General features: G+C 41.8%; 1 protein-coding gene across 1 annotated transcript in view; it reads right to left on the bottom strand.

Annotated features, from left to right (window-relative positions):
• Positions 1–24,193, bottom strand: part of pkd1a (polycystic kidney disease 1a) — an 87,889-nt gene extending 63,696 nt beyond the window's left edge. The window contains exons 1-4 of the mRNA XM_026170194.2: positions 23,295–24,193; positions 4,934–5,005; positions 4,736–4,804; positions 3,829–3,900 (exon numbers count right to left, since the gene is read on the bottom strand). Coding sequence (XP_026025979.2) covers positions 3,829–3,900; positions 4,736–4,804; positions 4,934–5,005; positions 23,295–23,566 — 485 coding nt within the window. The 5' untranslated portion in view covers positions 23,567–24,193. The remainder of the gene's footprint in view (positions 1–3,828; positions 3,901–4,735; positions 4,805–4,933; positions 5,006–23,294) is intronic.
• Between the last annotated feature and the right edge of the window lie 627 nt (positions 24,194–24,820).

The raw sequence follows: 24,820 nt of genomic DNA on the forward strand, positions 1-24,820 counted from the left end.
GCCGCTGCCCCGGACGGGGACGACCCCCAGGTTTTTCTGGAGACTTTTCATGCCACAGCGGAGGCCTGCCAGTGGCCGCAGGTGGAGTGGGCTCCGCTTTTGCTTCCTCTGCTGCCGGGGGAGGCTCGGACGGCGGCCCTGAGTCTGCCGCCGGCTTCGAGGGGCAGCTTCCAGGACGTCAGCCGGGCGGTGGTGGACCGGTTGGGACTCACCGCTGAAGATCATCGCCGGCGGTTCCGGGCCTGTCGGCTGGCCGTGGCAGATCGGCCGTTTGCTTGGGCCCGGAAGCTGCATGACGCGGCCGTACGCTGGCTGCAGCCGGGATCGTCAGAGGGTGAGACGCTGCTGGTGGGCAAAGTGGTGCTAGAGCAGTTCGTGGAGGGGCTGCCTGCAGAAACGGCGAGATGGGTCAGGTGCCACCGTCCCGCGAGTCTGGAGGTGGCGGTTACGTTGGCGGAGGACCACCTTGCCGCTAGAGCAGGGGAGCCCGGGGACAGCGGCCGGAGGCCGAACAGACAAGCCCCGGTGCCAGCACCGAGGCGCCGGATGCCCGCGCCAGGGCAGGCAGAGCGGACGCTGGCGTTGAGCCCCACTAATCCTTTTGCCGCATTTGTGCCTTCCCAGGGATCGGACCTAAGCAGTGCCGCACCGGAGCCACGGAGAGCAGCACAGACGCCGGGGCAGGAGTGCTGGAAGTGCGGACAGCCGGGACACCTGAGAAGGGACTGTCCTCTGATGGAGGTGGGGCAGGTGTTCCACGTTGCCGGTGCTCCAGCGCCCTCTCCCGGTCCGGGAGGGACATACAGCATTCCGGTAAGGACTCGAGGGGGTATACGCCATGCTTTGGTGGACACGGGCTGCACGCAGACCCTCGTGCACCAAAGCTTGGTTCGCCCCGGGGCATTGCTGGAGGCAGAATGGGTGGAGGTGTGTGCATGGTGATGTTCACAGGTATCCCATAGTGCCGCTGTTATTAAAGTATAAGGGCAAAACGCATAGAGTAACGGCTGCGGTTAGCCCGCGCCTGTCGCATCCCCTAATTCTGGGTACGAATTGGCCGGGGTTTCATCATCTGTTGGGACAGTACGCGGGGGTGCGATCATGACGGCCAGTAGCATGTAGTGTCTGCGCGGCGCTCAGTGGTGACGCGGGGTCGTCCGACTCTGGGGAGGGTGAGATGGCGGGTCCTTCACAGGAAGCCCCGCCGGCTCCGGAAGTTCCCCCCACGGGTGATTTCCCACTGGAGCAGTCTCGTGACGACACCCTACGCTCAGCCTTTGACCAAGTGATTGAGATTGATGGTCACGTGGTGCGCCCTGAAGCCGTGCGGACCTACCCACACTTCATGTTAACGAAAGATAGGTTATATCGAGTGAGTCGTGACGCTCGCACGGAGGTGACACACACCCAGCTGTTGGTGCCGCAGGGCCGCCGGGAAACGATTTTCCAGGCGGCTCATTATAACCCCATGGCAGGGCATATGGGATACGAAAAAACTCTGGAGCGAATAACGGCCCGATTTTATTGGCCGGGCGTCCGAGCGGATATGCGCCGCTGGTGCTGGTCTGCTGAGTCCAGGGAGAAAACGGCCTTCTCCACTCCGTACGGTTTGTACCAATTCGTTACGCTTCCGTTCGGCTTGTTCGGGGCCCCTGCCACCTTCCAGCGTCTCATGGACCGGGTGCTGCGCCCGCATGCTGCGTATGCTGCTGCCTACTTGGATGACGTGATCATCCACAGCGACACCTGGGCGGAGCATGTGCAGCGGGTGGCCGCGGTCCTGGGGTCCCTGAGGGAGGCGGGGCTCACGGCCAATCCGAAGAAGTGTGCAGTTGGACGGAGGGGGGTGCAGTATCTGGGGTACCACTTGGGGGGCGGGCAGGTGCGTCCACAGGTGGAGAAGACGGCGGCTATCGCATCCTGCCCGCGCCCTAAGACCAAAAAGGAGGTGAGACGGTTTTTGGGGCTGGCGGGTTACTATCGCCGGTTCGTGCCGGGGTTTGCGCAGCTGACCAGCCCCTTAACCGATCTTACCCGGAAGGGTGCTCCAGATCTGGTCCAGTGGACAGGGCCGTGCCAGGCGGCGTTTGTGCAGGTGAAAAAGGCTCTCTGTGGGGAGCCGCTGCTTCACACTCCTGACTTTTCCCTCCCTTTTGTTCTGCAGACTGACGCCTCGAACAGAGGGCTGGGGGCCGTTTTGTCCCAGCAGGTGAGGGGGGCCGACCGTCCCGTTCTTTACATCAGCCGGAAGCTGGCGGAGCGCGAAAGACGGTACAGCACCGTGGAGAAGGAGTGCTTGGCTATCCGGTGGGCGGTCGACTCCCTTCGCTATTACCTCCTGGGGCGCTCATTCACCCTCTGCTCGGACCACGCCCCGCTACAGTGGCTTCACCGCATGAAGGATGCCAACGCCCGGATCACTCGGTGGTATCTGACTTTGCAGCCTTTTAAGTTCAAGGTGGTCCATAGGCCGGGGGCACAGATGGCGGTGGCCGATTTCCTCTCTCGCTCGCGGGGGGGGGGGAGTAGGTTCGGCCGGTGGGCTTCCCGGCCTCAGTCGGGCGGTGGGGGTGTGTGGCGGAGGTGTGGTCCGGGGCGCGGCTGCAGGGGAGGAGTGGTGCAGTGAGCTCAACGGGGCGGTGCTGGTAAGAACAGCTGATGGCGATTTTGGACTGATGGTGGTTTTCCTTCCCTTTATATAGTGAGGCGGAGAGGAGCGGAGGGAAGGAAGCTGGGGAAACAGACCGCTGTCAAACGGTGTTCAGCTGTCATTCTGTGGACACTCACAATAAACGTGCATCTGATGTTAACGACGTGTGTGTGGGTGTATCTGTGCCTAGCGGGTGTCACAAAGATATTACTACATGTGAGCATGTGCAGGCAGAACCATACATTTTGTATTCTGTTTGTTTTTTGTGAACTATTTTATGATTTCATTGAGATTTAACAGAAAATAGCGCTCAAGTGGGCAATGACCCCACAGGTAGAATTATAAGAGATAAACTTGAACTGTTATTATCGTTATAATAGATTTTATAATAATTATTCATATATATTTATTTTGTTTGCATTTATTTTATACACTGTGTATAAGTAAGGGGGATTTAGAGTAACACATGTAATTATGACATATTTGCAGGAGCTGGATGGTCACAGGTAAACTTTCTCTACCTAAAGAGACACTCTGTCTTTGTGAGGGAGACAAAGCGTAACTGTTACTGTGTAACTGTTACTGTGTAACTGTTACTGTGTAACTGTTACTGTGTAACTGTGCTCCTTTAAGCCACTACAATGAGCATAATAAAACGATCATGAAATGCATGCTTAATGGTATTCAATCTGTGTTTTTATGCTTCAGTTTCTACAGAATAAGGGTATTTTTTAAAGACACGTGAGAAAGGGAAATGATGAAGAAGAATAAAAATAACAATACTGGCAATGACAGAAAAGAGAAAAAAAAAAACACAGAAGAGACAAAAAAGAGAAGGAACTGAAAAGATGGCGCAAAAATGACTGCAGGAAAAGAAGAGAAGGCAGAAAGAGAAGGTTATGTAACATGTGCCTCTCATTTAGATTAGCCTGTTATTGATTAGTCTATTTACAAAGACTCTGCACAAGAAGAAAACTTTTCTTTTAATGTGTTGTGTTTAATATGTTGAAGTTTAATTACTAATGTAATCAAAACCTTCCATCCAGCTTTGGTTCATGTACTGTGTATGTGTCCCCTGAACGGGGGACACCTGCTTATTTCATAATGTGCCATCAGGTATGAGAGACAAATATTCACAGACATAAAGCTTACAGTATACAGTAAGTGCAATTACTTACATCTGAGTTAGATTACATAGGTCGTCACATATCCTTTCTTCAATGGTGGTGATTTGGTTGTTGCTCAAATCACTGATGGAAACAAAGAGACAAATCAAATGTCAATATCTTAAAACAAGAAAAAAACAAAACAGAAAAGACTTTTTCCTTCACGTTTTCACTAATGTATACCAATTACTATCATTTTGGCAAGATTTATGTGACTAAAAATCCAACAAAAAGGTCATATAATGAATGAGTTTGCAAACCCTGTTTCTCCTACATTGTTAGATTAAATTAGTTAAAGAAATTAATAACTAAAAGTGCTGAACACTGACTTTTGCTATTTTACTTTGTCTCATTTCCATCTGTCTGTATGGAAATGCGCTCTTCCTCCTCTTCATCTCTCTCCCTTCTTCTCGTTTCCTTCTCTACTCCTTTTCCCTCCCTCCCTCCCTACTCTATCCAGAAGGCTACATAATGGAGCCGTTGTGTGGTGGTTTTGGAAGGAACTGATGGAAACCATCAGTCCTCTCTCATCATACACACATACACACAAACATGTGCTTAAACGCCCATTCAATGGGTGGAAGAAGTAAGGTAATGGATGGAGGAAGGGGGAGACCGACAGATGGAGAGAGGGAGGTAGTGGGAGCCTGGAGCAGTAAGCTGTAATTGAAGTTAATCGTCCTGTGATTACTGTGTGTGTGTGTGTGTGTGTGTGTGTGTGTGTGTGTGTGTGTGCGCGCGCGCGCGCGCTGTATACACTTCTTTTGGTGAACTTGCTCTCGTTTACCTTACTCCTGGGATTTCTGCCTACTTTAATCCAGACTAAACCAAGCTTTTGTCTTTACTGCTCTCTTTTCATCTTCCTCATACTTCTCTCTTCATAACATTGGTCAATATCTTTCCTGGACTTTCTACTCACAGGACTGACAGCAGGCCGCAGCAGAACAGTCCTCCGGGGAGAACATTGATCCTGTTCCCTTGAAGATGTCTGAAACATTGACATTTATTTAGCCTGATAAATGATAACATGTATCAGAGATGCAGTTAAATAAAAAGATAAATTAGATTTAAGTTGAATTACACAAACACACAATCACATAATGCAGTGTTTACTTACAGTTCTTGGAGGCCAGTGAGATGATGTAGCAGACTGGTATCAAGGGAGGAGATGTGGTTCTTGGACAGATCTCTGTGGGAACAAATATATCCATATTTAAAATGGGGGCAAGCTGACTAAATGCACACGCCTACACACAGAACTATTTACAATGCAATGTGATTGCTCAAGGACTTGGAAATGAAATGCAATAATATAAAAGGAAAGGAATAGGAAATGCTTAGGTCATACATACACTGATGGAGATAAATACAACCAGAAACACTTGGAGGTACTAAAGAATAACACAAGATGCTCCAGAACACAGGTTCTTTAGAGGATAAACCTTGGGTTTTTGTCATAGCTTAAGCTAGAAAACTACTTGGATATATTTAGAAACGATCAGAAAGAAGAAAAACGCCTTCGCTGTGCATGCGGCCAGGCTTATCTAGAGGTAGAGACCGAGTCCAGTATGAAGAATTGAAACTGTCAAAGAAAAATGAGTAAAGAAGAAGATTAAATATGAAAACTGGTTAATAAAATATGGATATTTAATAGGAAAACAAATAAATAAAGGAATTAACGGAAAAAGGAAAATAAAGGCCAAAATATTTATGTCACATGTTATAGATTAATTCATTCCTACATGTATTTTATATTATATCTGCTGCATAAAAGGGTTAATTTCTAAGTGACTGAGTAATCGGTTACTTTCAGTAAATGATGACTCAAATCCACAGTCCAGCTAACCTCATTCGCTCTGCAGTAAGCCACCACACAATGGGTGACCTATGATTGGCTCCTACCATTATGTTTTACGTAAGTACGAGTAGGAGGAGTCTGCACACCAAACTGTGTCTCAGCTAGCACACATGCCAGATGTCCTCCTTGACTTGATCTATAAAACGGGTGGGCATACCCGTTTTAGCAACACAAACGCAACAGAATAATTCTTGATGCAAAGCAAAAAAGCCAATCTTAAACGGTGAAGTCTGCCTAATGCCAGTATATTTTTTTTCTCTGTGGCCTCATTATCTAATCAGCAACTAATGACTCAAAATCATAAATGCTTTATCAGACTATTGCTTAATCTAAGGTGACGCCTCCTCCCACTGGCAAATGTTTTCCCCTTTTTTAAAGACAAATCCTCCCTCAGGCCTTGTCATCACTTCTCATCGAAGTCGTCATTCAAAATAAATGGTAAAATGGTAAATGGCCTGTATTTATATAGCGCTTTTCTAGTCCCTAAGGACCCCAAAGCGCTTTACATATCCAGTCATCCACCCATTCACGCACACATTCACACACTGGTGATGGCAGCTACATTGTAGCCACAGCCACCCTGGGGCGCACTGACAGAGGCGAGGCTGCCGGACACTGGCGCCACCGGGCCCTCTGACCACCACCAGTAGGCAACGGGTGAAGTGTCTTGCCCAAGGACACAACGACCGAGACTGTCCAAGCCGGGGCTCGAACCGGCAACCTTCCGATTACAAGGCGAACTCCCAACTCTTGAGCCACGATCGCCCCATTGAGCCATTGAAAAAATATTTCAATGGCTCAATGGTCTCGCTGAGCCCCTAAAATAATATCTGCCAAATCTCCCCGCTTGCCTTACAAATGGTGTCCTTTTCTAATTCCATGTACTTATTTTGTAACACTGGTGTCCGGACAGAAGCCCAGATGCCAAAGATGTTGACATCAGCGTGGTCAACTTATTTGACTTCAGAAAGCATGATCAATAAAATAAGCATGTGTGCAATGACTGGAGGGCCTCTTTAAACCCAAGTCAAGGCCCAAATCATGCCTTGGGGGGAAAAGGGGTTTTGAATTATCAAACAATATATGAAAAGTGATCTGATTTTAGGCCTTCTGCAAGAATGAGAACATGCTTATTGATGTGAGACTGTTAGATCTACTATACACAACTGTGAAAGACGTAACCTAAAATATTTGTTTATTTTTTCTTATTTAACACTGATTCTCTAAAATCCTAAGCATGATTTATTGATTAAACTGCAATGATAATAGTTCAAATTCACATTTACTATACATTAAATACACACTGCTAGCAATACATTCTATAACTAAATCCTTGCATGCCACACTCTCTATACTGGAGCTCAAATTAGTGAGAAACCATCAGATAAATTACTAAGGAAATGAGAAAATTGGGTTGGTTAAGCAGTGGAGATGGGCTCAGTGAATGGCTTCAGTCCCCTTTGCATTCCTTCAAAGCAAAGCCACAGCTGCACGTGAGAACAGCGAGACAATCGGGAGACAAAAAGACCAAGGAGCAGGAGACAAAAAGCCAGAGGCTGTAAGGGAACAGAAAGCCCTGTAGCCTATAGGGATAAAAGAAGAAGGTGCTGGACTGCAGGAAAGCTGTAAATTAAAACTCATGAGGTTCAATCAGGGTGCTGATCGATATTTCTATTCCCAGCTGCTACGAATTCAGCAAATACAAATAAAAAACAAGACGATCTTCCGCAAGGGAAATCTGAATTGATATGTGCGGGACTGCGCTCCACTCTCTCACACTCTTTTCTGCGTGTGTGTGTGTGTGTGTGTGTGTGTGTGTGTGAACAGACCAGGACGCCGTTCCCAAAAGGAAACATCTGTACATTCCAGACAAGCTGTGTAAGAAAGATGGAGACAGAGAGAGAGAGAGAGAGAGAGAGCACTCTCCTCTGCTAAACCCATCAGAGGATGAACAGGACAGCAGAAATAAGCTCCGCCCACTAGCTGATCATTCACACATTAGACGGACGCTTCACCTTATGTAACGTGGTCGACATCCATGCCACAGCAGGAATGTGTGTGTAAAAATTTGCGTGTACGACATCTGAAAACTGTCTTTCACACCTTACGGGTAAGACCGCACAGACAAGAGCAGGTTAAATAGAGACCGTCTGTATGTGTGCTTAACATGACCATATAATGTGACCTTCAGCATGTCTATTAGCAACAGACTCCCGTTCTCAGCTACCTCTGGACACACATGGTTTTACTTACACATACGCAAACACACACATACACTTTAGGTATAGGCCTGTGCACAAGTGCACACACACACACACACACAGCACACATATGGTTCTGTTTTACTGACGGTGTGGCCAGTGATCTAACAACTCCTTATAAGGCCTGTCTGGTGCCACTTATTCTGAGTTGGAGGATGAGAGCGCACACAAAAACACACACACACACACACACAGCCCTCATTGACTACACTGTGCTTGGGCAGAGGGAATGACACATGAGGAGTGGGCATGTGCTCTGCAGACAATATGAATACAAGAAAGGAAAGATCTGAAGTGAAACAGAAAGGGATGGTTTTCTTTTTCTACTAAAGAAAACTGAAATCTGTTTGAATCTGTCTTTGTTCCATCTGTGGAGAATTGAGAACAAAAAAAAAAAAAAGTCTTTAAAGCATAGTGATAAAAACTGGGTTTAAGTCAGATCATAGACAAACTGGTTTCTGCAGGCTTGTGGTGGTAATGTGGTCCAAGTCACTATGATTGAAGGCCAACGCTCCACTAACCCACTAAACACAGACTCCTCTGTGGTTGCTTTCATCTCACCTCAGCCTCCCTTTCCTCTGCTGCCCCCCCCCCCGATTTCTCCCCCCTTTTTGGTTCTGCTTCTTTGTTTATTCCTGAAGTCTGCACGAGTCAGATGAGAAGGGGAGCAGGACAAAAGCTGAGAAAGCAGTAAAAAACGATGGAGCTGGAGAAAAGGACAGGTGTGAAGTGGAAGCCAAGGGGAAGTTGGAGGTAGTAGCAGTGAGTGACACGGGCCAGGTGTGGAGAACAATCACCCCACTGTGGGCTGCTTCGTTTGAGAGTTGCCAGCCAGAACCTCATGCCTGCGACAAGGGGTGAGGAGGTGGGGGAGATCGGAGTAGTCGGGTACTTTCCCTACTGCAAGAAAAAAGGGAGCACGAAATTAACAGGAAAATGGGGCTGAAGACGTTTGGTCTAAAAAGCCTGACTTTCTACTTCACAGACTGGCTCGCCTTTCCTCTTTAGAACATTCTGTCCATTTTTCCAGCTGCTGCTGCCTGGGTTGTCTGGTGTCCAGCTGGCAAGTTAAGGGCAGCTGTGTGCAGCAGTTTAACACTCTTATTGAAAGAATGATACACTGACATACAAACAAACTCTTTGACATACTACCAATCCATGCAGGAAAAACAAAACTAATTGTTCTTTTCCTGGTAAATGAAAGTGAGTCAGTGCCACATATTACAAGTCATTAAATATGGGTTTAAAACAAAAATGGGTCTCTCAAGCATCTAATACAACTGTGGTGAGACAATAAAAAGGGAAAAAAACAAAACAATCAATGCTTCCAGTGAACCACTGAAAATTATGCATCATCTTGCAAAAAGCTGAAAAACCTCTGTCTGTGAGTCTGACTGTTCTTTGTCTGTCTCTACAACCATTCATCCGGTCCACTTCAAGTTTGGCAGGTGTACTGCTGTGTGCAAGTGCAGTACTCAATTTGATGAGCTGTTCTCTTACTGTGGCTAAAAGTTGCTCTCTACCACTACTGACTGCTCCACTCTGTGTGTTGGCTGTTTGTTGTTTGTTTAGCTGTCTTTGTATACTAATTTTTTTAACATCTGTGAGAAATACCCTAGCTTAATCCTAACTTTAGACATAAACCTAACTAACCCGTAACTCTCAAACTGTTCCTTGAAAACATAATTGCAACATTTCATTAACCTGATGGTTAAAACTCAGATGATTCTAAACATCATCTGAGTTAGCTGGACATCTCATATTTATTACTGCATTGTGTGCCATGTCGGTCCAGTTGGTATACTTATTCTCACTGAGAAAAGCTAAGAAATTGTGGTGGTTGATGTTATTTATGAGCTAAATATTGACTTTTAGCACGTTACAAGGTGGTTGCTAGGCAACCACATTTTAACTTTTGTGGATATAAATCAATACACATAAATGAAAGAATCCTTTTATAAGGAGTGGGTGCTAAACAGGTAATTTTAGGGTCTTACAAGGTTTGCCTGACAAAAAGTGACGGCATCATAACATATCATGCATAATTCAATTTTTTGAAATTGAATTATGCATGATATTAGGGGTTATTGTAGTAACTCAAAAATGATACACTGTTTTTAAATGGTGTTATAGGTGCAAAAAATTCTAGGTAACCACAGGTGGTTGCTACGCAACAGAGTACATTGTATGATCTGATATAGATAAGAACCTTCAGGGACATAAGATCTACCGGTGTACCAAGCTTGGTTGCTCAACTTAATAATAATAATAATAATAATGATAATGTATAGCTTATTGATCCCCGTGGGGAAATTCTTCTCTGCATTTAACCAATTCACTCAGTAAAGTGAACTTCTGATGGTCTGAGATGAGTTCCTGGACAAAGAAACAAACAAAGCACAGACAGAGATTTTGCGTGTTATAGTACATTTTTTTCTTAGATTTCCAGTAACAACCAAAATTTCCATCTTCTGCATGTTGTAGGCACAATCAAACATATATTTATCAAGTGTATCCTTAGAGCGGTCCTCTTCAAAACGGTAACTTTTACAGCTGCCTTAATGTCATGTGTTTGGGGGGGGACATCTTTGAATTGTTACTAACAAAGAATACCGAGTTACAATCCAAAACAGGCCTCTGCATCAGTTGATTTTTAAATACAAAATCTTACAAGATATTTGGAGATGATTGTGCTTTGAAACACAGTCGGTAAAGATCTCGGAAAACTTTGCAACAAATGCAAACAAATACTTCTTCTACTACTTCTCATCCTGTTATATTTCCATAAACCAGCCACACAACACTGTCATTTTGAACAAATGCTTCTGCCAAATAAAGATGTGTGACAAGTGTGATTAATCGAGTAATCATGAGCAATTATTTCTCCATCATCAACGTCAGCCTCGATCATATTAAGATATTAATCTCATATTTATCCATATTTAGTGATGCAGTGAAATAGTTTTTCAAATGCAGCACCACGCAACATCAATTCATCATTTCTAATAACTGGTCCCAACAATTAGACATAAAAGCATACGAACTTCTGCTTGTCCTTTACTCTAAGAAACGTGTGGTGTCTGTTATATAAGCTGCGATGCTGAAAATGTTTTGATGCTGACCTATAAGGCATTTTTCCATGCATATTTTCAGATGGTGGATTTTTTTATACAATTCTACTAAAGTTGAATTTGTAGCATTAAAGTGAAGAAGATGTGTGACTCATAAACAAATCCATGAAACCTCCAAAACGATTCACAAACTGCGCCAGTGCACACTGGAGGTGACAAATCTCAATCTTTAGTGTTATATGTACCTAAGCAGAGCATTTACTTGACCACAATCTACGTGTTTTCAGTTATATTCTTGTCTGCAAATGAAACAAACACATGTGCTGGTTTGTTGTAACTGTGCCAAGTAAAGGTAACCCACAGACTGTATATAAAAGATGGATGCAGCCGCTATCATGTCACAGACTGGTTAATGAATTTGCATTTTTAAGACACGAGCTGAACGTGACTAAAAAGGAACACTGTATGCTGACATCAGCCCACAACTTGCCAATCACAAGGTATATTGACCCTGCTTTATCATTCCTCTTGACTCTAATAGGGACCATAATTCATAAATTAAACATCCTACTGTATTTAATGAGACATGAGAATACTAAAACCACGCATACTCATCAGAAAAGTGTTAAGTGAGGTCACAGAGTAGAGGAAATCAGACTTCTTATTGTGATCAGAGTAGTCACCTACTTCTGGCTATTACAAAACATTTAGGCACTTCCATAATGGTTTCATTTTTCAGACCCGGAAGCTAAATTCATGTCTTATATACAATCTCTAATTAATCTAAAACAGGGGAATCAGATTTTTCTTGTTCCATAATAAAACTTTCCCTACCTAGTTGCAGTTTTAAGGCATCATGCAGGTTGCATTTAGATTTTGGTCATATGTCTGAGTGTACATATTTCAAGCACTGGGCTTAGTTCTCATGTATTGATAGCCTAAGGCTGGGGTCGGTAACCTGCGGCTCTTTAGTCCTTATAGTGCGGCTCCGCGTGGTTTGGGAAAATAAATTAGAAGTATTTAGCTTAAGTGTATTTTATTTATGTTAGTTATTTTTTTTAACTTGTAGTTCTAAATTGGAAGATTGTTGTGACATTGTAATATAAAAATAAAATTATATTTTATTATTTTTTTCATCGCTCAAAATAAGCGTCACACTCGCGGAAGCCGCTGTACCTGCCGAAACGCCGTGCATTTATCGAGATTTTCAACCCCAGGTAGGCCAATTATGGATCTTTGGATCCACACTGTCAGCAGCTCCACCGTGAACTATGTTAAAAACAAACACCGCTCACACCTCACAGATGGCAGCTTACAGTCCTGCATAAAGATGAAAGTACAGCCCCATTGTAAACATATCACGGCAGACCCGACGATGTTTCCGTGAACATACTTTTCAGTAGGGCTGCACGATTTTGCATAAAATGAGAATCACGATTTTTTTGGCTTAGAATTGAGATCACGATTCTCTCACGATTTTCTTTTCCAGTATAAATATTTATTGCACTTATTAACTGCACATCAACTTCGTAACAGTTGAGACTGAACATAAAAACAATAAATAAACATAAAAACAACAAATGTCTCACGTTTTGTCGTTGCCGCAAAATGTTGTACTGCTTGAAATTCCGTCTCCACCGTTGCACGACACTGCGTGTATAGAGCAGGTAGTGCAACAATAGAAAAATAGTTGCGGGACGGCAATGTGTAGCGTTTGTCTAGGGTGTTGATCATTTTCCTAAATCCCTCGTTTTGCACAGTGTTGATGGGAGCCATATCATTGGTCAGGTGATAAGTGATAGCCTCCGTAATTTCTTTGTGCCTGCGGGAGTTCGACGTGTATAGGGAAGCGCTGTATAAGGTTCCCGTTGTTGATGTTTGGGTGGTTGACCGGGACGGATTTTCTCCTGTCACTTTCTCGTCATCCCTGACGTGCTCTCCGTTGTTTTTTCCCTGCTAATTTTAGCATCACACGGCACAGCTCCTGTATCACGTGGTATAAGGCTCTTTTTTTTAGCAGCATAGTGCTTTTTTTCCCCAATTATTTTTTAAAAGCTCCAAAAGCCCAAAGGCGATATAAGGGTGGCGGCTCACAACAGTTTTTGTTTGCTGGATCATTTTAGTTCAGCTGGGTGTCTTTCCTTTTGTTATATTTCTTTAAGAGTTCAAAATGTGTTAATTACATAAATAAAATGTGATTTTCTCTGTAGCACTTCATGGATTTCATAAGAAACACATGGGAGTGTACATGGAGTTGTAGAGACCAGCATTTTTGTTTAATTTATCTTGTTTGTAAAATCTGGAAGCACCACATAAACTGATGCAACAAGTGAAAAGGGAATGGTAGGAACAAAAGAGAACACAAAAAATGAAGTCTGTCACCTCCAAAACCATAGAGACAAGCAGAGCTTCAGCAGCCCTGACAACAGAGGCTGGCTGCCAGCACAATCTGTGGTGAAGATGATGACTACTTCAGCTGAGTCCTCCACACCATCATCTGGCAGCCCTTCATCTTTTATCTTCTGATTGGTCTCTGTTACTGTGCTCTCTGCTTGTTGAATCAGTTTCAGGTTCATTGGCATGAAATCAACAGAGTGCTCAACACTGTGCTCACAAATGACACAATGCTTTTGGTTTATTTTCTTTTTCTTATGTCTCTGTTTTAGTTTCATTTTCCTTCAGTAATTTTGATGAGGTTGCATTGAAAAATAAAAAAAACAACTCAAAGGACAACTCATATTTCTTAACTAAAAAATGCAAATTGGCTTGTTATGAATTTTAATCATGTCCTTGGATTGAATGTAAATGAACCACTGTGCTGATTAGCATTTCATTACAGTTCTGGCAGGTTTGTAATCCCAAGTTTAGAGGCCAACAATTCATTTTTCAATTTTCAGCCTCATAGGCCCTTATTAACATTTAGCCCATGGATTGCAGCGTGTTATTCTGGGATGTCTTGAAGTCTTTGACTCTCTGCAGCATAGGCTACACAAACAGGATGTGTTTCTGCAATTCTCTCATAAACACACAAAGACATGCACAAGCAGCGATCATTATGCACGAGCTACACACGTAAACACTCGCGTTTTGGCTGTTTATATCTAAAAGCGGGGAACAAAATCCAATTATTGCAGTCTTTTTTTTAATGGGGTAACAGGAGGGAGAAAAGTCTGCTTTTTAACTGGGGTAAAAGATAAATGTTTCCTATGTGATCAACACCTGCTTTTTTCACTCTAGAAATGTAACTCAAAAAAGCACCTAGTTTATAAATTAAAGATATAATCTATACACGTACCCCTTTAGTCATTTTATATTCATTTTCCATCCTTCAATTTTCACATTAAAATTCAATGCAGATGTTACTATATTGCTGAGGTAGAGTGTGCTTCTCTTAAAGAATACATGAGTCAGTCTTTGTAAGTGAAAGGTTGTGCCAAAGTGAATCCATCCATCTCCTCTGATAGGAAAAATAGTGAATGAATCCCTAATGTAAAAAAAAAAAAAAAAAAAAAAAAATGAAGCATGACTTCATAAGACATTATGACATTATGCATTAGCCATACCATGAGCATACAGCATGTTATGATAAATTACTTTAATTAAGAAGTCATGCTTTGATTATCAAGGGTATTCTAGTGAATTTGAACACTTAATGCATTTTTTGCCCTTTCCCCCAGTAATCTCTAACATGCAGTCTCTGTTCTGTGTGCAATTGTTGCTGAGAGTAGCTAGGTGTGTGTCTTTTGTGCAGCAAGACATTTTCATTTTTCTGCATTTTACACATCTTGAATGCCCCTGCTGATGTGATAAGTATTAATTGATTGGTATTAATTATGCTGCAAATCAAAAATAAATAACACTTGTTCTACATGAACACTGTCCTCTGTCCATCTGTACAAATCAAAAGTGCATTTATTTCTGCATTTCCTGAGACAGTCAAAGCTACACAAGTCTTAACTTATATATATATAAGTTAGGACCGTTACCTTCACCCTATATATATATATATAGGGAAGATGTTTACTACATTGGGAAGATGGCCCCATGTGTGTGTGTGTGTGTGTGTGTGCTAGGGGTGCAACGATACACAAAATTCACGGTTCGGTTCAATACTTTGGTGTCACGGTTTGATATTTTTTCGATACAAAAAAAATGTTCATGCTTTTTTAATTTGTCATTTATTAAAATTATAAATATATATTTTAACTCAAAAGTACAGTTTTTAAATTTAATGTTGCTGAAAAAACAAAGTAATAAAAAAATAAATCTGATTGAGAAATCACTCATCTTTGGAAAAGAGAGTTTATTACAGAGAAATGGCTCTTTCCAAAATAAAAGCTATACTATACGCTTCTTCTGGGGTATACTCTCAGCAGCATATTAAACATATCAGGTCCCCATAAGGAGAATCATTTGCTAACAGCTGTCTAAATGACTCGGGTAAAGTTTGTAGCATGCATGCTTGTTGTTTTTGTCTGCTTTCACTTGTCTTTGCACTAGGATGATGTCGGAGTAAATGTGCAGTCATATTCATTGTGTTCTCACTAGTGCTGTCAGCGTTAATCTGAAATGACGTTAACGCCACAACACGGCAAATCTCCGTTAACGAGCTACCGCGGATCGCCCCGTGCATGGGGCTGGACAGCGTCAACACGTTAACGAGCAAACTGCGCTAACGCAGTAGTTCCCACCCATGTAATTGAGCATTGCGTGGCACATCCGACATATTGTTTTACTTTAGTCCATGACGCGCTTACCTTCATGGTCATACTTCACATGAAGACCAAAATAGTTCCAAAGGCCAGATCTGAATGAGGGTGGGGGAGGTTCAATTTGCCATGTTGCAACGAGCTTAGCTTCTGTCTTGCTAGCTTGCGCTGCGCTCAGTGGATCTGCGCTGGACAGTGTAGCCTAGGCGGAGTAGTCGAACACAGATCCACTGAGCTCCCAACACAGACAGCATCGTCAGAAGAAAAGTTGATAAAATAAATAAAAAAATTTGTATTGTTCGATACATATGCTTACTGAACCGAAAGCACAAACCTCCTTACAATTGCTCTGGTCACTAACAGATTCCCATGGTCATGCACAGAAGATGCAAACTACGCTTATATGACGGACTCTATTTGTTTAGGTTTTTAAATGTTTACTATGCAAACCATAAACACAAAATGTTTGCCTTCAAAATAAAAGCTGTGCCTTTTGAATTATAGTTTTTCAAAAGGCACAAATTTTACTGTTTTCAGCTTTAAGTTTTACTATTTAGGAGTTTTTGCAGATAGTTTACAGGGAGCATGTCAGCCTAAGGGCAACTGCAGCAATCTGCTAGTGACCAAAGCAATAACAAAGATTTCTGGTACAGCACCCACTTTGCAACTTTTGTCACCAAGCAACAGGCAGCAACCTTCATAACTACTCATCAACCAATTGGGGAGAAACCGTTTTCCTCCTCCTCCTGTGTGACTGAGGTCTGAGAAACTATGGATGCTCCTAAATGGTTACAAAAAGCATACTTTGACAAGTTCTGATAAACTAGTCAAACCAAATAAGACAACTGTACAAATTATACCTGTGCTCACTCTGCTAAGGGCACCAGTGTGAGATTGAAGGTAATTTACTAACACCACTCCACTATTTAGAAGCAACTGCAAAAGTGCAAAACCAAATGAAAGGACCTTAGAGAAAAGGTCACACATACAGCTTTTTCTCTGCACTATTTGTTAGATTGGCAAAAAAAAAATAATAATAATAATAATAAGTGCGGCACTTTAAAAAAAAACAACAACAAAAACAGGAGGGCTGTGAAAATAAGGTGCAGAAGAAGACCCAGACAGACTGGATTTGAGACACAGCAGCACGTATCACTCTGGGAAATAGGAATTACCAGATTCAACTAAGTTACCATTCAAAACAGAATCACTGAGTGTGCTGTACGTGTAGAGAGGGAGTAATGTGACAGAAACGATGAATAAGATGAAAAATTGGTAGCAAGGAAAAAAAGCAGCTTCAGAGTGAGTCATTATGACCCGAGTGCATTCAAGTCTAGATAAGTGTGATAGAAGTTTGTGTGAAGAATGCAAGTGTGAGAACTCCAGGAAGACTAGAGGTATGAACATCAAACTCTGGCTATTTTTTCTTTTCTTAATTTATAGGTGAGCAAGGATGCACTGATGCAATCACAATTCTGGATGCAACTTAAAGAAATCACCCCAAAAAATTTTAACAGAAGGATAAAGTGTAATGGATAAAGATCCAAGCATGCCAGCAACCTACTGAAACAATATTCTCTTAAGAAGATAATGAAATAATCATTTTGATCCTTGTGAAGGATCACAGATACGGTTACATGAATACACTGAAGGCTTGGGAAAAGGAAAGCTTTACCACAGCTATTGCAGAAATTATTCCATGCCCAGATGATGTCCAATTTAATAACAAACTACATATTAAGCCACAAGTGTGTTTACAAGAACTTTCTCTCTTGCCCATTTTTAACTGTACATCTGTTCTATTTTTTACTAATTAAGGACCAACAAATGTATTTTTCTAGAATCTTATTGCTATTGTTTCTTTACGATAAACACCACCATCTTTAATGCTTTTTAGTATTTAAATATTTCTTGGGAACACTGTAAATCCTGAGTGCAGTATAACTTTAAAGAACACTAGTGCCATTTTTTTTCCTTTTTTTTAAGCATAGTTATTTCTATCAACCCCTCTCTGCATATTAACAACCATGATCGGTGTGACTGATGTGACGGAACATCTCATTTACTTGTTTAGAGGGATTTTGAAGATTAAAATGAACTCTTTCAGGAAACAGTTTGTGGTGTGAGACTGCTGTTAAAATAGTTATCTCAATTAACTTGATTTATGAGTAGTGTATTGGAATATAGAATTTATTTATAACCGAAAAGTATTTAAAAATTAAGAACTTATGTCTTCTCAAAAGAAGAAAATTGTGACTATTAAGTAAAAACTGTATTGTGTTCTTTGTGTTACGCTGTTACTTCCTAGTCTGCATGTGTGCATTCTTTTTCAGGCTTTTTTTCCTCTGTGAACACAACACATCTGGCCGACGTTTTGCTGGATAAATTGCAGTCAACTATGTGAACGATGCCCACATGTGTATAAATAAGCCTTTGAGTATGACAGAGCAGTGTATTTTGGTGGGAACTTGTGAGAGAAAAAAGGCCTGCAGTACTACAAACTAACATTTTAAGGTGCTTCTTGATTAGTTGCAATCAGTCCGTGCAGTAACATTCCCTCCTCAAGTACACTTTCATTATCATCCACAGGACATTTGTATTATTGTATTTACTTTGCGATATAAAGCGCCTTGAGGTGACTGCTCCTGGGAATTGGTGCTTCATTGATCATCAATTGAGGTGACTTGAACTGAAGTCGTATGGAGTAAAATGTCGCCTTAGGAGAAGAGCGGGTCGTTTAATAATCAAAAGTTTAGTGGTTTGATCTTGAGCTCTTCAATCCTGCATGTCAAAGTGTCCTTGGAGTAAAAGGAACTTCAATTGTCCCTGATGCAATACAGTGTGCATGTGTGTGGGTGGGTAAGTATGTACTGTAAAAGCACTTTGAGAGGTCAATAAGTCTAGAAAAGGTACATAAAAATGCTAGCCTATTCACAATGTTGATACAGTTTTTACAGCTACTTTTACTATGCAGACTTTCCTAATGCTGTTTTGTTTTGTGTGCACATATGACTCTCCACACAATCTTTTCCATTTGCAAAACTCATGTTATTCAGATGTGAGATAAAAGATCGACAAGGATATTTTTGAGGAGTCAAAAAAGGCTTCTTGCTACCATCTATGTTAAATTATGTTTTGTTCACAACAAGCTTTCATTTCTGATGGGGAGTATAAGTCCACCTCTTCCAAACAGACCTAGGGTTAGATTACCATGTTATAAAATAAATCTGTGCATAGCGATATAACATACCTGAGCACATTGCAAACTTACAATTGAGAAAACACCCTAAGCAATCTTCACTGCTAAAACATCAACATTCAGATGCATGACTTTCTTCTCCAGCCTGCCGCCACTCCACTAAGTTAATGATAAACCAAGACATTTCTGGCACCCCTGGTAGAAAAGTACTGAGTGCATGAAGGCTGAGACAAGCTACACACTTCTTTCTTTCTGCTGCTATGAAACATTAAAAGCAAGGTATCGTTAATTACGAGCGCTGATCATTTCATTCGCCAATTTAAGAACCGTTAAGGATTTGGCACCCATCATACATTGCTTTGAGTTAAGCAACCTTTATTCTGAGGATTTTTTTTTTAGCTAAAGGCATGGGCAGGCATACACAGTGAAAGGAAGGATGGGAGCTGGCTCTTCTTCTCTCCCTGGTTCTTTCCTCATTCTCTTATTTATAACTGCCTGGAATGTCTGCACTTCTGTTAGTGATGTCATCAGTTACTTTTGCCATGGTAACACAACAAAATCTCCCCTGCATATGGTCAGTACATTCAATCTTTCCCACTTTATTAAAGTCACTCAGTGTGTGTGTGTGTGTGTGTGTGTGTGTGTGTGTGTGTGTGTGTGTGTGTGTGTGTGTGTGTGTGTGTGTGTGTGTGTGTGTGTGCACGCGCGCGCATGCAGGTGGTTGTAAGACCGATAACCACCTTTGGATCTGGAGATGAGGGCGGAAAGGCAATGCAGGAGACAGTGAGAGAATTTTTGATTTTATAGTCTCACCTGTTCGAAAGCTGTCTCGAAGCCCCAAGACCCATACACAGCCAACACAACCAGAAAATAAAGTAGTTTAAAAACATATCGGCCTGCCTACAGTGGGGCTGTATGTGTATGTGCATCTTGCTGTCATGGCAACACCACAAAATCCTCCTTGGCAGAATAGATAGGAGAAGGTATGCATGACCACAAGTGTGTTTAAATTTCAAACAAACTATGCTACTGCCTAAAACACAGTCTGTAACGATGCTGAAGAACTGAAGAGCTACTTTACATGTTACATGGCCCGAATAATAACTACGTTCTTTGTTTGGTGCGCTGTGGTACCGTTCTTCAATGACAATGCCAGTGCGTGGAGCCTACAGCTATAGCTACAAACATCAGTGCACAGCATTGCTTTTCAGTTTCAGCTGCAATAAAAGTTAACGGAAAGTATTTTGTGCTTACTGGAGTGCAAGTACGACCTAACGATGTCAAAAAGTATTGCATACCCACACAGTGTATGGTCAAAAGAGCCAAACGTTAGTCTTCTCGTGTGTTGTTTTTTTGTTTTTTAATAAAGGCAAGTTTATATTACTGCCTGATCAAGCTATTTACAGAAACAACACACACACAAAAACTTACAGTACTGAAAACATTTCCAGTTCACTTTCTCTGCCTTATGTCCCGGGACTCGTACAGCAATGTGATGATGTGCGTCCCAAGAATATTCAAACAAAACAACGGCACTTAAAAAACCCTTAGTTTCATTTTACAAGTATGTCCCAGAACTGCAAAACTCTCCGTATGAAGTGTTAAGAGATTTTATTATGTGTGTGGGTTGGAGCAGATGGACTGATGTGTAACGGGAATGCTTTTCTCCAACTGCACTCTGCAGTATGTTAAAATATTTCACAGCCACTGGATTTTTTTTTCCCACCAAGGGTGTGTCTAGAACATTTAGATTTGGGGCCAGATAGGGGCATAGACAGAATGGAGAGGAGCTGGTGTTTAATGGATGTGAAATGAGTTTTATTAAAGTCTCGGTGTGGCTGACGTATTTTTGCTTCAGTTATTTTGCAGTAATGTGACACATTAGAAAGGACTGGAGAAGGCAAGGAGAAAAGAATTGGTGGCAAAAAAAAGCTCTTTCCTAGCAATTTCTTCAAATGGAAATGTGGTATTTTTACTGAAAGAAAAGTAGAAATTAAACAGGGAAAAGGCACAAAATCCATTTAGACCTACAGCATGTGTTCAGGGTAGCATCCCTACGCCTATAGCTTGATCACAGAGACTTTTCCTGCATCTCTCTCTCACAAAGCAGAGAAGTTGTGAATGCTCTCTAAAGCCAGCCACAGTTAAATTAAATTTCATGGTGAGACACTACAGCATTACACTGGGTCCTATCCAGTTTTCCCACAGCTAAATAATGCTAATAAATGTGCACCGATAGAAAAGTGGATGCACAGTTATGCAAAGAGGACTAAGGACAATATTACTAAAGAGTAAAATAAATAAAAACACGCTTGCTCCGTTATCTACTAATCATTTACAGCATCGCTCCTTGTGGATGACTAAAGGACAGTCATTTACTGTGAGCGCTGAGTTCACATCTATTCAAGCTCAAATCTGTAGTCGGCTCCTCCAAGGTATCAAATTCACATACAACAGTGACAATAAACTAGCCTGACACCGCTTTAAGACAGACAAATCATTCACTGCCTATTCATTTTTGTGGTGGTTATTTGCTCCAAGGCTACATTTTTAAGTCTGGTAATAGTCTCTTAAATAGAAAAGCTATTTCTAATATAAAAAAAGACCTGTAAGACCTGCTCTGCATGCTGTAGAGATTCACAGTAGCCTTACTGACTCTTCTCTGCATCTACTAAAAGATGTTAAAAGGACAAAGATGATTTTAAGAGAGCTAACAATCCAGACCTGAACTGTCATCTCTCTGCCTCAGACAGACCAAAGGCCATTATTCAGAAATCGCTGCAAGTAAATGACCTTTATTATTCTTTAAAGTTCAGCCTGCAGCATTATTAAATGAACACTACCAAGTTCTCCAGCTGAATGTCTCAGCCTTCTGTGAAATCAGATTTAACTTTGAGTAAAATATTTGCTATCAACCACATGTGTCCTACTCAATAGGCAGACACAAGTAGCTAAATTAGTAAGGACAGTTAAGTTCACAGCCAGCCGCCTTTACGTATGACTTCCGCTGGTACAGTAGGGTTAAGGAGGTTCATCTACTTTGATGCAATTAACACTCCAACAAATTCCAACATGAGACATTAACATTCAGATAAATCACAGACAGACAGTGCAGCAGAGTCTGTCTCTAATTTATCTGTCTCTAAACAAGCCACTTTTCTTCTTTTATGCAAACATTACCACTAAAGGTCAGGTGATAATAGGGGATCCAACTGAAAGTAGAAGCCCTCTATACAACAAATACAACCAGTGTACCTCCAGAGTTTTATTTACTTATAAAACTCTGTGTAAACAAAATTATAGCGCTCATTTTGTGTCCTAAAGCAAGACCTGGCCAACACAGAGTGCACTGATTATGTGCCTGGTATTTATAGTAAAGTCTTAAGTTAAATACTGTAAAGAAAGGTAGTTTCAGTAAAAATAAATAATGAATAACATATGGCTTCCATCGCACAGAACAGAATGTTCTGCTGCAGCTACACCAGAGGCTCAAGTCTGATCTGCTCCACCTTTGGTTTCTGGTCACCAACTTATTAATACCAACAAACGGGGGGGAAGATGCGCGCACGCAAAAGCACGCACGCACAGTCACCAGCAGTCAGTCCTTCTTTTGACATAAAAAGTAAACAAAAATTGTATTAATTATTATTATTATTATTATTCTCATTATTGTCTGATTGCCTCCACATAGTATTTATTTTCCAATCAGTTTTGGCTTTGTTTGTGTTTTTACTACACTGGTGCACCCTGAAGACCATCAAAGCCAACTTAATCAAATCTCCACATCTGTCAGCGCACTTATTCGTTCAGGACGCCACAATTTATTCATGTTTAATCTGCTAATTACTGTATCGATTACTTGGATAATTAAATGCTAATACCATAAATATTTTCATGACGTACCAAGGGGGAAAACAAACAAACAACAGAAACTTAAAGCCAAAAGTAGTTAGTTAACAGGATTTTTTCCACCAACAGCCCAAAACAAAGGAATGACACATTTCCACTGAGTTTAATAAGCAGAAGAGACACAAACGCTCACATTTTAAAAGTTTTTTTGCTCGTTTGATTCACAACGATTAAGTCTGACTATTTTCCAATCAGCTGATCTAATTGATTAAACATTTGACCCCTTTAATTACCACAGAACAGCAGCATAAACAATAAATCAAAAACTCACGTCATATTAGCTGTTAGGAATAATGGGGTACACGCATATGGGGATGTAACAAGCGGGCTGATAGACAAGAACCCCAGATGAATTAAACTTTTACGTGTGTTACGCTTGTTTTCCGGGGTGATAAGTTTGGTCAAACTGGGTGAAAAACTCTCCACTGTGCATTCATATCCTGTGCAGCTTGTTTTGGTTTCTTTACTTACAACACATTGGTGGCCAGCGGGATCTCTTCCGCCGCAGGGGCCCTTTCCAACCCGATGCTGGAGCAGTTGACGACGCAGGACTGCTGGGGCCCAAGTGGACAGCTGCAGTTAACGGGACAGGGACTGCAACTCTTGCCGCCGTCCGCCTGCGCCGCGGAGCCCCATACTTCCAAGCAGCAGAGCGCCACAAGCAGACTGGAAAAGAAACTAAACCTCGGGAGGCAGACGCCATGTTTTCGCTTGGATAAAGTCTGTCCATTTCCACAAGGCATAGCTCACTCACATCTCATCGCCTCTGATGGTGTAAGTCCTCACAGTCTGGGAAGGAACAAAATGCTCGAAACAAAAGCAAAAACACGCGCGTCCTTTTTCCACGGCTTTCATATAAGGAGACAAAAACAGAAGAAGTCATTAACTTTTTCACACCGTTATCTGTCTTTGTTTTCCCAGCGTTGTTTTTCTTCTCCTCGTATCCCCTTCCCCTGAAAATGTAACGGAGCTTTTCCAGAATCCTTTGAGGAGAAAAAAAGTTTTGGAGAACTTCCTCCCTCCCCCTTTTTCCATATCATGCAGTTCCACGAGCCGCCACTGTGACCTGGCGAATAGCCTACTTTTCCTTCTCAGTTGAATGAATACAATGTTAGACTGATTACCACTTAAAAAAAAGGGTAAACATTTAAAGTGAAAGTTACTGAATAAAACAGCTAGAAAATGGCATATATAGTTTTTTTCAAGTTGCCAAAATAATCGATTGAAATAAACACATGTAACCAGGCCTCAGATTTCTGGTAAGTTTTCTCTGATGAGGGTTACTCCTTGTTAGAGGGCCTGGGTAAAAGATTCATGGGTATTCTCTTTTTGTTTTTCCTGATAAAGTAAAAAGTCGACTGCTTCTTCACTTGCCCAACTGGCAACACAGCTTCGATCAATCCTACATTCAAAAAAGTTGAGGTGCTGTGCAAAAGGTAAAGCAGAATGCAGCCACTTTAAAACCTACATTTGGTTACAATTAGTAGAAAGAAAGCATAGGAAACGCTGAGAGTAGGAAATGTTATTGATTCTGTTATCGGTTTTTGGGGGGAGAATATATGGTCATTTTAAATTTGACGCAAGCAAGACATTTGAAAACATTTGAGACAGAGGTAAATTAATGAATAAAGAAAGAAAGAAATGAAAAGTCAGTACCACCTTCTTTGTGGGCATTTAAAAAAGAACCTTCTAGAGCAGAGCTGGACTGGCCATCGGCCATAGTGATTTTTCGTTTTGATGTTTGTTTTTGTAACGGTATAAACAATGAAAGGTGGTGGATTGGCCAATTGGTCGTGATCGACTCTGGGCTTACAAAACACTCGTAGGTGAAAAGGAAACGATTTGTCCCCTACTTCAGCTAGAATGAAAAAAGACACAAAGCTGGACTTATTCTGCGTCTTTACGCTGCACAGCTGCCTCTTCTTCTCTCCCCTGTGTTAAGATATTCATTGTGTGTACTCATGTTGTACATTGTTTAACTGCATTATGGTTACTGT

This window comes from Astatotilapia calliptera, chromosome 6 (assembly GCF_964374335.1).
Source record: "Astatotilapia calliptera chromosome 6, fAstCal68.1, whole genome shotgun sequence".
NCBI classification, from domain to species: domain Eukaryota; kingdom Metazoa; phylum Chordata; class Actinopteri; order Cichliformes; family Cichlidae; genus Astatotilapia; species Astatotilapia calliptera.